Here is a 14,890-nt window from a genome sequence, read left to right on the forward strand (position 1 = left end):
GAAACTTGTGTTTGGAGGTAAAACTGAGCTGATTGCCCAGGCATTGTGTTTTCAGGGCTCGAAAGCCCAAACCCTGTAAATATTGTAACTACCCTTTGACTTGCTACTTTGTACCTGCCATGCTTGTTATTTCTTTGTTTTTGAAAAGAAAATATAACCTGGTTAAATTTTAAATTAATTTTACTTTAGTAGCTTGAGACCCGTTCAACACCCCGCACCTTCTTTCACGCATAACTACCACAAAAACACGGTAACAAGTGGTAGCAGAGCGTGGTTGAATGGGTCTCAATTTAGCCCCTTTTGACGGCTAAACATTGTTTTGTTCCGAACTCTAACTATTTTCCCAGTTGCTGGAATCTTTTGAGTTTTTCAAAATTGTTCTGTCACCATGCCCGGCCCTCGGGATGTTCTCCATCTTAACTATTTGTGCAAGGAGGAGTTGATCTATGAATTGACTATTAGAAATGTACAATCTGGAGGCACGGTTGCAGTAGACACAAACAAGCTTAGAGAGTCCCTAGATTTGCCCATTTCCATCCCCAATTTGGGAGAGAAAGAAATTGACGACTCTCTTTCCACGATCACGGAGAATATTACTGGGCTAGCTTCTGTAGTTAGTTTTTTTGATGGAAATGATCCTTCTCCTAATCAAATTAAGCGTGTGCAAGCTAGGCTGTTTCATTTTTCCAATAGAGTTAACGATCTGTTGTCTCTAAAGTTGAATGACGTTCAGAAGAAGGAAGCTAGTACGCTGCTTGAAAATATGTCTGAATTATCTAGCAAGGTCACTCAATTGTTAACAGGGGAGGTTCCTCCCAAAAGCGATCTACCCACCACAGTGAATGTAGGTAGCGAGGAAGAGCCTCATAAGGGAGAAGTTAATAGGATAACCGTTGCTGCTCAAACTATCTCTGCCCCATTGGACAACGAATCTGAACGCCGTGCATCGTTGAGTAACGTCCGTTCGGAATTAACTTCCTTGCCATTGAAACCTTTACCTACTATGTCACCCGGGTTTAGCAGCTTGCCTCATCCATTGGCAATGTTGCTCAGAGGTATCTCTAAGTTTCCGGTTAATACCACCAGTGAAGTAATTTCATTTTTAAGATTTCTGGTTGAATTTCAGGATCATGCCCTTGTGTTTTCTCTTTCTCCATGTCAAATTTTGCAAATCATCTATCCTTATGCTATTGGTATTCTTTCTGACAAAATAGTAAGAGCCATAGCCGAACAGTCATCTATTGAAGATTTTCATGCACACTTGCTTGCAAATTTTATTCCCGCCCGCGCGAGGTCTTCTCTGATTCAGAAGTACTATTATCGTGTACAGCGATTGGATGAGAACTTGGCTGATTTCATACAAGACATTAAGTTTTATACTAGGGTGTTTGCTCTTCACTTCCCTGAGGATCAAATTGTACAAGCTATTGTGGAAGGTATTTCACCATCTTATAGGTCATACTTGTGTTTCGCGGCGTGCCCGCAAACTTTCTCTGAACTTGAAGCGTTGGCCGTCTCAGCGGAAGGAGTTAGGTACGCCGATTCTTTGCGTGTGGCAAAAGAACCCCCTCCTTCGTTTAGTAATACTCGGCCTCCACCTCGCCGACCAGTCACACCCCGTAAATGTTATGCTTGTGGGTCGCCTGACCATCTTCGCAATAAATGTCCATTGGTCAAAACTAGTAGGGCAAATAATGGAGCTGGTTCAGCACAAGGCTGTTTTAAATGTGGGGCTTTCTCACATATCGCCAAGAATTGCCCAAACTCGAATAGCACCCCCTCCTGCTCAACTTCTGGTGCAAATTCTACCTATGCCAATAATAAAAAGTGACTAGTGGCTTCGGCAGAGTCGACTAATCCGTCTTCCCGAGACTCAGCCCCTGGTAAACAGGTTGTAAATTCAGGGAACGAGCAATTTTCAAATTCATCTTTAGAAGGTCCCAAAGAGTGTCTTAGGATTGCGGCGGATTCCCCCGCACCTGTTCCTTTTCTTAAGATTGAGTTAAATAACGAGCCTATTACAGCTCTCTTAGATTCAGGCAGTGTTTGTTCGATTACTTCGGCTGAATGGTATTCTAAATTGAAATCTGTTTGTAAACTACCTGACTATGTCTCATCTCCTGTTCAATATGTTTCGGCTAATTCATCCCCATTAGAAATTCTAGGTTCCTTATTGGTCAAAATTCGTATTTTTAAATTCACTTGGAAAGTTAAATTGTTTGTGGCCAAGCTCTTGTCTTGCCCCATTATATTGGGAGCGGACTTTATTTTTCACACTGGTCTTGTGCTCGATCTTCAGAGTAGGTCTTGCACTTTCAAATTTGCCTCTAATTGTAGCATCCCTTTATTAAAGTGTAATTCTGCATCATGTACTTCTATTTCGCCTACCCAGGATGAGATGTTGTTAGACCTTAGACATCTACCTGAGGAGCAGGCTGATAGTATTCGTAAGCTGTGTCAGTCGTTTCCAGAGGTGTTTTCTGATACTCTTGGTGTTACTGACCTGATAGAATACAAAATTGAGGTCACGGATTCGATTCCTGTCCGTTTTCCACCGTATAGGCTATCTCCACCTAAAATGAAGGCTCTGAAAGAAATTATCGATCAGATGTTGAAGGATGGTATTATTAGGCCCTCTAAGTCAGCGTATTCCTCGCCTATTTTTCTAGTCCCGAAACCCCAAGGGGGCTTCAGGCCTGTCATTGATTACAGGGCTCTCAATCGGAAGGTGGTGTTACAATCTGTGCCCCTTCCCGACCTTCATTCTTGTTTTTCATGGTTTCGTAAGGCCAAGTTCTTTACTATCTTGGACTTGAATCAGGCCTATAATCAAATTCCCCTTGCCGAGGAGTCTAAACACCTTACAGCGTTTGCCACGGACTGGAATTTATATGAATACAACCGCGTGCCTTTCGGGCTCCCCACGGGAGCAGCTGTACTCACTAGGCTGCTAGATAGGGTCTTCTCCGACATCAAATTTGAGTACTTATATCACTACTTGGATGATGTCGTCGTATTTTCAGAGACTTTTGAAGAGCATCTAGATCATTTGCGAGAAGTTCTCGATCGCCTTCGTAAAGCTGGGTTAACTGTTAAGTTGTCCAAGGTTGCCTTTGCTAAGCCCTCTATGTCTTTCCTAGGGCATATTGTGTCACCTGATGGTGTAGCCGTCGATCATTCTAGAACACAGGCCATCCGTGATTTTAAACCTCCCAAGGACATCAAAGGCATCGCCAGGTTTATTGGTATGGTGAATTTCTTCAGGAAGTTTATTCCTAACTTCGCTAATAGAGCGGCGCCCTTAAACCTTCTTCGTAGGAAAGGCATCAAATTCGAGTGGGGACGTTCTCAACAAGCCGCTTTTGAAGACCTTAAATTAGCTCTTTGTAATGCCCCTGTACTTGCTATGCCTGATTTCTCGAAGAAATTCATCGTCCAAACCGACGCGTCGTCGTCAGCAGTAGCGGCAGTCCTTCTTCAAGAGACTGAACTAGGGAGGCGACCCATCGCCTATGCATCTAGGACCTTGTCGGCTCAAGAAGCCAAGTATTCCATATATGAGCTCGAAGGTTTGGCAGTCTTATTCGCCTTAGAGAAGTTCCGTCTCTATCTGGAACATGTTAAATTCGACCTGGAGACAGATAATCAAGCCTTAAGCTGGGTCTTAGGTAGGCCGCGTCGTACTGGTCGTATAGCCCGTTGGGCCATCCGTATTTCTGCCTTCCAGTTTGATGTTAGACATATCAGAGGTACCGAAAATATTGTCGCTGATGGACTCAGCCATATGTTTTCAAACGACGTCGAGACCCAAGAACCGGTCGACCTCCCGAGTCCATACTATCTGATGTTAATGCCATCTTAACGGATGCCCCCATGCTCTTTAGGGATATCGAGAAATACCAACATGAAGATCCGACGCTGGCTCCGATAATGGAAACCCTTTCTTCTGGGGAACATGTCGTCCCTTATGTTCTGAGGAATGGTGTTTTATGTTGCCCTTCGAGGCATGACAAGATGATGAAGGTTGTCGTTCCAGCTGTCCTTGTGCCTATGATCTTCAAATACTATCATGAGACCCCATTAGGGGGGCATCTGCGAATATTTAAAACTCGTGAAAAGATTCGTGAAATGTTCATCTGGAAAGGTATGGACGGTGAAATCCGTGAACTTGTAAAAGCTTGTAAATCTTGTTTGCTCAGTAAACCCACCATGTCCACCAAGGTAGGCCTTTTGTCTTCGCATCAAGCATCGCGCCCCATGGAACGCCTGTATATTGATTATGTAGGACCCTTCCCCCAGTCGAAGGGAAATGCCAACAAATTCATCTTTGTATGTGTAGATGGTTTTACCAGATTTTCCTGGTTATTTCCGACTAAGCTGGCTACCGCTCAGTCTACCATTACTTGCTTAAATTCTATTTTTGCTTCTTTTGGTCCGTGCCAATATATTGTATCTGATAATGCTAAGGCTTTTACATCTAATTTATTTCGTAAATTCTGTTTTGACTTATCCATCTCTCATGTAACTACTTCTGCTTATTACCCTCAACCATCTCTGGCTGAACGGGTTAATCGTAATCTCAGGTCCGCACTTATTGCCTATCATCATGATGATCATTCCAGGTGGGACACGTCCCTGCATTGGTTAGCTTTTGCTTTGAATTCGGCGGTTCATGAATCACATAAATTTACTCCAGCTTCTTTGATGTTCAAGTTTGTCCCCAACTCGCCGCTCTCTAACCTCTGGTCTCTGAGTGACATTCTACCCGAGACAATAGATCCGGATAATATTAAAGATCTTTGGAAGAAGGCTAAAGCCAATCTTAAGGTATCTCATGAAAAGGTTAGGGAAAGGTATGATCGTGGACGGAGACCCACCACTTTGAATGTAGGTGACCAGGTGATTGTCAAGAACTTTGTTCCCGCGGGCAAGCTTGCCCCCAGATTTCATGGGCCTTGTATCATTCTCGATTTTCTTACGCCAGTTACGTTGTTAGTAAGCAATCCAGCCACCGAGAGGATATTTAGGGTTCACCTGTCACAGGTGAAACCGGTGTAATTTCCGTGTTAACTTGCTTCATATCATTGTGAAAGGGGATATGAAGGTTATATTTTTTTTTTTTGAGTTTTCAATTTCTAGGCATTCTGCCCCTTCTATAATATTTTGTTTTATATGTAAGCATTTGTGTGAAACCTCCCCCGATGTGTTAAACTGCCATCCTGTCCTTGCCTCGGCCATTACCACGCTCCCGTCTCCTGCTCCAATACACACTGTGGCTGAATTGTATTAAATGCCATGGACATCTGCACGCCGCTGACCCCTCAACCTCTTCACCAAGCCTGTGCCCTCAAAAAGATGATGGTCCAACACAATTCTGCCGCCTAGCTTTAATGTTTCAGTGCCCCCGCAGCCGCGCGGCGCCGTGCAGCAACTGGGGCAGAGGACGGGCCCCCTCTTCTCCAGCGAGGACGTCAGGTGCACGGCGAGCCGGAGCTCTCCTCCCGGCCAAGGCTGATGCGCGGCGCACGACCTGCTACTTGCCCGCAGCCTGTATATGTTCACCGCGGGCGCGGCGTGTTTCAACACCTCTGCTCCCCTCATAGTGCGGGCGAGCGGTATCTCAGGGTACTTGAGGGGTCCGAGCGGCCTCCCTTTGGACGCAAGCTGCAACGGCCCGTCTGGCCATTCAACTTAATCAACATCAACTACATGGACAGTTACGATAAGCAATGACTACACTTGGGAATTCCACAGCAATATTTGGTGGCAATTGCAAAATTTTTCTTCACCGCTAAGTATTAAAAGTTTATCTTCAGAAATTCAACTTCTACATATATAAAGACTTTACTTCACCTGCAACAACAAAATTTTGAAACTGAATCAAACCAAATTAAGAAATCTTATAAATGCTTCTGCAATCAATCTTCATATCCACAGCATAACTTGGACCTTGTTTCAAACAGATTTCATGTGTCACCCCTGGAGGTACTTTTGGGGGGGGAGGTATGTACCGGGCGGTACACCTCCACGCCGCTAATTTAAAATTTGCGCCAGTTGAAACTCCTCTGCTGGAGGAAGTTTGAACTTTATATACGCTATTAATTCGCTACCTTCTCAAAAGATGTCACCACGTGGAAAATTTTGAGTTTTTGAACTGTGTCATTTTTGATGTGTTTTTGTTTTGCTTGAAGTAAGAAGTGTGAACTTTCTCTTCTAGAGGACACTACTGAAGATCAACAATAGTGCACCCTAGTGCGGAGTCAAAGAACTATTTTGTTGGAGAAATTTTTATTTCAAATGTTTGTCTTTGCTAAATTTTGTTTCAGTTATTGTTTAAGTTGGCTGTATACCCCTCTCTTTCCCCTTGTTTTGCATTTAACCAATCCCGAATTTCTGTTATTAATTTCTGACCAATCGTAGGTATCTTCCCCCAACTTGAATATGTTGCTGTATCCTACCCAATAAAAAGTTTGTGGGAGGGTGTTCTTTATTCCCCTAATCCCTAGAACCTTCCGCGAGAGGATATAAACTGCTGATTTTAGGGTCTCCGGGCCACTTCTGTTCCATCTTTCAGTGTATTAAGTACATAGCAGGAGGCGGGAAGCGCCTCTTTCCTCGACAGCGGTCAACAACAAGGTAATGGCCGATTAATTACTTCTTTCTTTGCTAGCTCAGCAGTTTAACTCTCGGGGCGGGTTCGAAGCGTTCCACCATGTAACCTTTTCCTAAATGTAACTACTCTTTTCATATATTCTCTTTTAAAGCTACATACTGGGATAGAGAGTGCTATCCCTCTCGAGCTCCCACTCATATTGTTTTGAGGTGAACTTATTTTTCTCAACCTATTCTTCGTTAACGTAAAACAAATTGTTCTCTTCTTAAGTCACCTCTTTAGTATGGGATTAGCCCTTGTATTAACGGCCTAGGGCCAAGTAGGTCTTAATCAAAGTGTATTAGGAGTGCAAGTTCGCCTCCTCTCAAATTGTTATTTTAGAGGTCATTTAATTAACCTCCTTTGCATTTAATAGACCTCAGTAGATTGGGTATTTTACCCCTGTGTTTATGTCCAGTGAGGACAACTTGAAGGTGGAGTTTGGTGTGGCCTGAGAGAGGCTTAAATTTGAGAGCGAGTGGCTCTTTTGAAAATTGTGTGTTGTATGCCTCGTGGAGGCTTTTCAGTGTAATTTGGAGCTAGGGCTCCTAGGCATGAATGGGGTTTTCTGCCCCTCTGTTGAAACTTGTGTTTGGAGGTAAAACTGAGCTGATTGCCCAGGCATTGTGTTTTCAGGGCTCGAAAGCCCAAACCCTGTAAATATTGTAACTACCCTTTGACTTGCTACTTTGTACCTGCCATGCTTGTTATTTCTTTGTTTTTGAAAAGAAAATATAACCTGGTTAAATTTTAAATTAATTTTACTTTAGTAGCTTGAGACCCGTTCACCACCCCGCACCTTCTTTCACGCATAACTACCACAAAAACACGGTAACAGTTACAATAAATGTTCAATATGGCCTCCTAACTCAGCAAAATGTCGAAGATTGCCCGCAGCATGTCGGGTGAAATCAGAGTGCCATGTCGTTGTATGCTGGCCTTAGATCAGGCAGAGACGGGGTATGTCCTCGATAGACAAGATCCTTAAAATATCCGCATATTGATTTACGTCGGGCCATTTGAAGGCTATTCAAACGGAAAATGTTTAGAGATGATGCAGCTGTTACTGCGTTACCAAGAAATTGATGTCAAAATTAAGGAATATTGCACGTTTCATCTGCTTATAGCGCCATACTTTCGCCCGGTGGGAAGACTTTGAACTAACTGATTTTTTGCATATTCGCGAGGGCATTGATTAGTTAGTATATCTGCGAAACTTCAGACTCTCCTACGATCATTACAGTTTGTGCTGTTCCGTGCTGAACAGAGTCAGTTTAATTGTGGGTACCCGGTACTTGTACTGGTACCTTCCAACGCTCTTTTAATACACTAAACAAAGTTTATCTACACCCTGTATTATGGAGAAACTGGTCTCAAAATTATCATTGTTGTTCCCAGATGGTTTGGTAAATGTATCACTTACACTACAGATAAATATAAGGATCGGTGTGAATACAATCCTTAATCACTGCAAGCTGCTTTCATGCTCACGCACTGTGGCGTCAGCCATGACCCTACCGTTCTACGATCATCCTGGCAAACATACCAAATAGTATTACAGGGGTTTCATTTTCTTCACTCTACATTCCGAGTTTGGGTGATAGTTGGAATTGTACGTTTGGGTCACGTAAGACCCCCTAGTGTTGTTTGCGTAACAATACTTTCAATGATATCGAGCTCGATAGCTGCGGTTGCTTAACTGCGGCTAGTATCCGGTATTCGGGAGATAGTGGGTTCGAACTCCAATGTCGGCAGCCATGAAGATTGTTTTCCGTAGTTTCCCATTTTTACACCAGGCAAATGCTGGGGCTGTACCTCAATTAAGGCTACGGCTGCTTCCTTCCCACTCCTCGTCGTTTCCTATCCCATCGTCGCCATAACACCTACGTGATCAGGTGTGATTTAAAGCAACTTGTAAGAAATTAACACAAAAACTTTAAAATAATATATTTTATTACCAATTATGTCATTATATAAATGTTATATTTTGTTGAATACCGTAACTATTGTTTAATATTGAAAGACGCGTTCGGACAGTTCTTAGAGGAGGTCTGTTTACTGCCTGCCCGGGTGAGGAGAAGGGAGTAGGGGGTATTGTTGCTATGGAAACAAGGACAGGCCCACTGTGGTTGCCATGGAGATAAGCCGCTGGCCGGCTCGTGTTGCTTGGAGTTGCCAAACCTCTCACTTCTCAGTTACACACAACACAACTCAGCGGCTTGAACGGACGAAAAAGTTAGCCCGAAGCGAAGGAAAGGAGAAAGGAATGCAGGAATATGGCAACACTGTGCAATGCTCCTGCCTCCAGCCTTATATGTCAGAATGCTTCTTTTAATATTAAGGGTATAGAGGCATTGTACTGTAGAAATGGCGTATTTAAGACCCTGGTGCTACACGAAATTTCAAAAATAATGAATGGCAAAGTAGGACATGAAATCGAAGTGCACAGAAAATTGAGTAATGTTTGATTAATAAACATTTTTGACAGTGACGGTGAAGGTGAAACCGCTGAAGACGATTGCGTCGAGGACGAGTTTGAAGGTGTGTCTAAAGATGCTGAAGAAATATTTCCTTGGTAAATACTTTAAGATTGGCCACAAGTCATCTACTAATCCTTTCCATTCGAGATACAGTAATAAAAAAGTAAATTTATTATACCAATATCCAGGAGCCAATAAAAGATGGTGTACTATTTTGAGACGTTATTTATTTGTACAATAAATTAATTTTGGTGTCATTTATTCACCAGATAGGTTCAGCGCGTTGGTGGATAATTGAGTAACCCATTTCAGTACTGAACAATGTCAGAGTTTAAAATTAAATAATACTATAATTCTATATTCTGGATTTTAAAAAATGACAGAAAATGTCAACACGAATATTTAAATAGTTGGTTAAACTATGTATTTTAAGTGGGTCATCCGACACTCAAGAGTGTGGTTTGTGTAATCAAAGTGACGGTGTTTCGTTCTAGGGTTAAGAAGATTAGGATTGTAACTTATGAACTATGGATCGTATCAGCAGTCCAATGTTAACATTTTGTTCATAAAAGCAATCTTACATGCTTTTAACGTTCCAGGAATGTCAGCACAAATTCCTCCACTTGCTATGCATGCACTTATTCAAATCTTCCCGGGAACCAGTTCCTCCCCAGATGTTGTTGAAACAGTTGTCAATCATTGATGCCAGACTGAGTGGCTTAGACGGTTGAGACATTGGCCTTCTGACCCCAACTTGTAAGGTTCGATCCTGGCTCAGTCGTGTGGTAATTCAAGATGCTCAAATACGTCAGCCTCGGTGTCACAGAAAACCATAAAAGTAGTTAGTGGGTCGTAAAGTCAATATCATTACCTCAAATATCGACCATTGTTAAAATTGTGTGAAGACCGCCTGCAAAGAAGTTAAATGTTTTATTTGTAAATAAAGTGTCATGTGTCTAACTATGTTTTCTTTCATATTTACGTTACATACCGACTAGTTTCTTTCAGAATATTATGATAAACGAACTAAATACATCCCTATGAATCCAAAACCTAGCGACCTGAAGCGTCTGCTCTGCGGAATATACTCTGGCATGGCTTACAACATGATTTTTACATGATTCCTACTGTAACCAGTTCCTAAAATGAATCAAGTGAACGTATAATTAGTAAGGTCTACTTTGCGTACATTTTATTCGACTTAGCGGACTTGTATGTGCAAAGATAGTAAGTTAAAGGAAGTTACCTTGCTCTTTATTTTCCTTGCAATACCCTTCAGTGAAATCTGATGACTGAACCGTTGGGATGTCTTTCAATTTTCTGTCTAAGATCACAATATATTAAGACATTTCTGTGGCAATATTTTAGTACAATGTCCTGTGTTTTATCCCGGCTGCAAATGCCAATTATTTTTTGAAATGTTTCACAGAATATGAATAAATTTCTTCTGGACTCTATATATACTCCCTTTGCACCTATGAAACTTAAGTGGACCATAATTGCTGTCTTCTGTTGCAGCCAGTTGGAATATACGCCAACAAGTACGAATGGGCTGGGGACCAAAGTAAAGGAGACTGCAGTCTTTGGGTCCGCGCCGCCACGCTTGAGTTTGACGATGGAGAATGGGAATGTCAGGTGACGGCGTCGGATTTCACGACTCAAGACGCTCTGACATCTGCACCAGTGCGCCTCGTCGTACGAGGTAAAGGTTGATCAATACTCTACATTCCCTACAGGCAAACTGAATGTATTATTCTTACTAGATTCAATTTCCAATAAGTTCTAATTTAGTATTCTTTTCGCCTGCCTATGTTTTTCTAATATATGTTGTCTTTATTGGCAATCGCTTCGAATTTCTCTGCAAATAGTTCATAACAATGAAGGTCTCGGAGTCAATTCCCGACTATGTCAGGGATTTTTACCTGGATCTGAGGGCTGTTTCGATGCCCACTTAGCCTACGTGATTACAATTGAGGAAATATTTCACTGTGAGATGGCGGCCCCAGTCTTAGAAGCCAAGAATAACGAGCGAGAGGATTCGTCGTGCTGATCACACGACACCTCACAATCTGCAGGCCTACGGGCTGAGCAGTGAGTGGTCGCTTGGTAGGCCATGGCCCTTCGGGGCTTTTCTGCCATGAGTTTTTTATGGAACCGTTTAATCTATAAATGTTCATGCTATTTTTAATTATCTAGGCGATATCATTATCCGATGTCCGACTCGTTGGCTGAATGGTCAGCGTACTGGCCTTCGGTTCAGAGGGTCCCGTGTTCGATTCCCGGCCGGGTCGGGGATTTTAACCTTAATTGGTTAATTCCAATGGTCCGGGGGCTGGGTGTTTGTGCTGTCCCCAACATCCCTGCAACTCACACACCACACATAACACTATCCTCCACCACAATCACACGCAGTTACCTACACATGGCAGATGCCGCCCACCCTCGTCGGAGGGTCTGCCTTACAAGGGCTGCACTCGGCTAGTAATAGCCACACGAAAAAAAAATTATCCGATGATAATTAATCATATTGTCAATTTGATTATTATTATTATTATTATTATTATTATTATTATTATTATTATTATTATTATTATTATTATTATTGTTACCGTGTTTTAGCGGTAGGTAGAGGCGTAAGAAGGTGCGGGCGTGAATGGGTTTCAAACTACGGAATCAAAGTTAATGTAAAAGTAATTTAAAATTTAACTAGGTTATATTTTCTTTTCAAAAACAAAGCAATAACAGACATGGCAGGTACAATGTAGCAAAACAAGGGGAGATACAATATTTACAGGTTTTGGGCTTCACGCCCTGACTTCTGCGATCAGCTCAGTTTTACCACAAACACAAGTTTTAACAGAGGGGCAGAAAACCCCATTCATCCCTAGGAGCCCCTGGCTCCGAATTACACAGAAAAGCCTCCACGAGGCATATGACACTCCATTTTCAAAAGAGCGATCCGCTCTTAAAATTTAAGCCTCTCAAAGGCCAAACCAAACTCTACCTTCAAGCTGTCCTTTAAGGACGTATTCACAGGGGTAAAATACCCAACCTACAGAGGTCTATTACATGAAAAGAAGGTTGATTACATGACCTCTAAAATAACAATTTGAGAGGAGGCGATCTTGCACTCCTAATACACTTTGTTTTTTTTAAAACCTAATCTGGCTCTGGGCCGCTAACGCAAGGGCTAATCCCATACTACGGAGGTGACTTAGAGAAGAACACTTTACATTACATAAACGAAGAATAGTTGGAGAAAATAAGTTCACCTCAAAACAAATGTGAGTGGGAGCTCGAGAGGGTTAGCACTCTCTATCCCAATATGTAGCTTTACAAGAAAAAGATGAAAAGAGTAATTACATTTTAGGAAAAGGTTACATGATGGAAATGCTTCGAACCCGCCGCGAGTGTTAAACTGCCGACCTAGCAAGAAAAGAAGTTATTAATAGGCCATTACCTGGTGTTGAACGGCTGAAGAAGAAAGAGGCGCTTCCCGCCTCCTGCTATGTACTTAATACACTGAAAGATGGAACAGAAGTGGCCCGGAGACCCCAAAATCAGCAGTTTATATCCTCTCGCGGAAGATTCTAGGCGTTAGGGGAAATAAAACACCCTCCCTCAAAGTTTTTATTGGTTCGGGAAAAGAAACCCCTACATAGAGGAAAAAGAAACACATTATTGGTGGAAAATTAATTAAAGAAATTCGGGATTGGCTAGATCCAAACTAAGGGGAAAAAGAGGGGTATACAGCCAACTTAAACAATGACAGAAGGAAATTTAACAAAGAACAAACTCTTGAAATAAAAATTTCTCCAACAAAATAGTTCTTTAACTCCGCACTAGGTCGCACTATTGTTGATCTTCAGTAGTGTCCTCTAGAAGAGAAAGTTCACACTTCTTACTTCAAGCGAAACAAAAACACATCAAAAGTGACACAGTTCAAAAACTCAAAATTTTCCACGTGGTGACATCTTCTGAGAAGGTAGAGAATTAATAGAATAGATAAAGTTCAACCTTCCTCCAGAAGAGGAGTTTCAACTGGCGCAACTTTTAAATAAACAGAGTAGAGGTGTACCGCCCGGTACAGACCTCCCCCCCCAAAAGTTCCTCCAGGGGTGACACATGAAATCAGTTTGAAACAAAGTCCAAGTAATGATGTTGATATTAAGATTAATTGCGGAAGCATTTATAAGATTTTAGTAATTTGGTTGGTTTCAATTTCAAAATTTTGTTGTTGCAGGTGCAGGAAAGTCTTTCTGTTTGTAGTAGTTGAATTTCTGAAGATAAACCTTTAATGCTTAAAAGTGAAGAAAAGTTTTGCAATGTCCACCAAATATTGTTGTTAAATTCCCAAATGTAGTTATCTCTTATAGTAACTGTCCATGTAGTTGATGTTGATGAAGTTGGATGGCCGGATTACTTAGCAATAAGGTAACCGGCGTAAGAAAATCGAGAATGATACAAGGCCCATGAAATCTGGGGGCAAGCTTGCCCGCGGGAACAAAATTTTTGACCATAACCTGGTCACCTACCTTCAAAGGGGTGGGTCTCCGTCCACGATCATACCTTTCCCTAACCTTTTCATGAGACACTTTAAGATTGGCTTTAGCCTTCTTCCAAAGATCTTTAATGTTATCCGGATCTATTGTCTCGGGTAGAATGTCATTCAAAGACCAGAGGTTAGAGAGCGGCGAGTTGGGAACAAACTTGAACATCAAGGAAGCTGGAGTAAACTTGTGAGATTCATGAACCGCCGAATTCAAAGCAAAAGCTATCCAATGCAGGGACGTGTCCCACCTGGAAGGATCTTCATGATGATAGGCAATGAGTGCGGACCTGAGATTACGGTTAACCCGTTCAGCCAGAGATGGTTGAGGATAATAAGCAGATGTAGTTACATGAGAGATGGACAAGTCAAAACAGAATTTACGAAATAAATTAGATGTAAAAGCCTTAGCATTATCAGATACAATATATTGACACGGACCAAAAGAAGCAAAAATAGAATTTAAGCAAGTAATGGTTGACTGAGCGGTAGCCAGCTTAGTCGGAAATAACCAGGAAAATCTTGTAAAACCATCTACACACACAAGGATGAACTTGTTGGCATTACCCTTTGACTGGGGGAAGGGTCCCACATAATCGATATACAGGCGTTCCATGGGGCGCGACGCTTGATGAGAAGACAAAAGGCCTACTTTAGTGGACATGGTGGGTTTACTGATCAAACAAGATTTACAAGCTTTTACAAGTTCCCGAATTTCACCGTCCATACCTTTCCAGATGAACATTTCACGAATCTTTTCACGAGTTTTAAAGATACCCAGATGCCCCCCCAATGGGGTCTCATGATAGTATTTGAAGATCATAGGTACAAGAACCGCTGGAACAACAACTTTCATCAACTTATCATGCCTCGAAGGGCAACATAGAACACCATTCCTCAGAACATAAGGGACAGCATGTTCCCCAGAAGAAAGGGTTTCCATTATAGGAGCCAGCGTCGGATCTTCACGTTGGTATTTCTCAATATCCCTAAAAAGCATGGGAGCATCTGTTAGGATGGCATTAACCTCGGATAGTATGGACTCGGAAGGTGATGAACTGTCGACCGGTTCGTGGGTTTCGACGTCGTTGTGAAACATACGGCTGAGTCCATCCGCAACAACATTTTCGGTACCTCTGATATGTCGTACATCAAATTGGAAGGCAGAAATACGGATGGCCCAACGGGCTATACGACCAGTACGACGCG

General features: G+C 42.2%; 1 protein-coding gene across 1 annotated transcript in view; it reads left to right on the forward strand.

Moving 5' to 3' along the window:
- Positions 1 to 14,890, forward strand: part of LOC136877820 (synaptogenesis protein syg-1) — a 493,171-nt gene that overhangs the window by 152,340 nt on the left and 325,941 nt on the right. Inside the window, exon 3 of the mRNA XM_068228753.1 lies at positions 10,651 to 10,834. Coding sequence (XP_068084854.1) covers positions 10,651 to 10,834 — 184 coding nt within the window. The remainder of the gene's footprint in view (positions 1 to 10,650; positions 10,835 to 14,890) is intronic.

Source organism: Anabrus simplex, chromosome 7, assembly GCF_040414725.1.
Source record: "Anabrus simplex isolate iqAnaSimp1 chromosome 7, ASM4041472v1, whole genome shotgun sequence".
Classification (NCBI taxonomy): domain Eukaryota; kingdom Metazoa; phylum Arthropoda; class Insecta; order Orthoptera; family Tettigoniidae; genus Anabrus; species Anabrus simplex.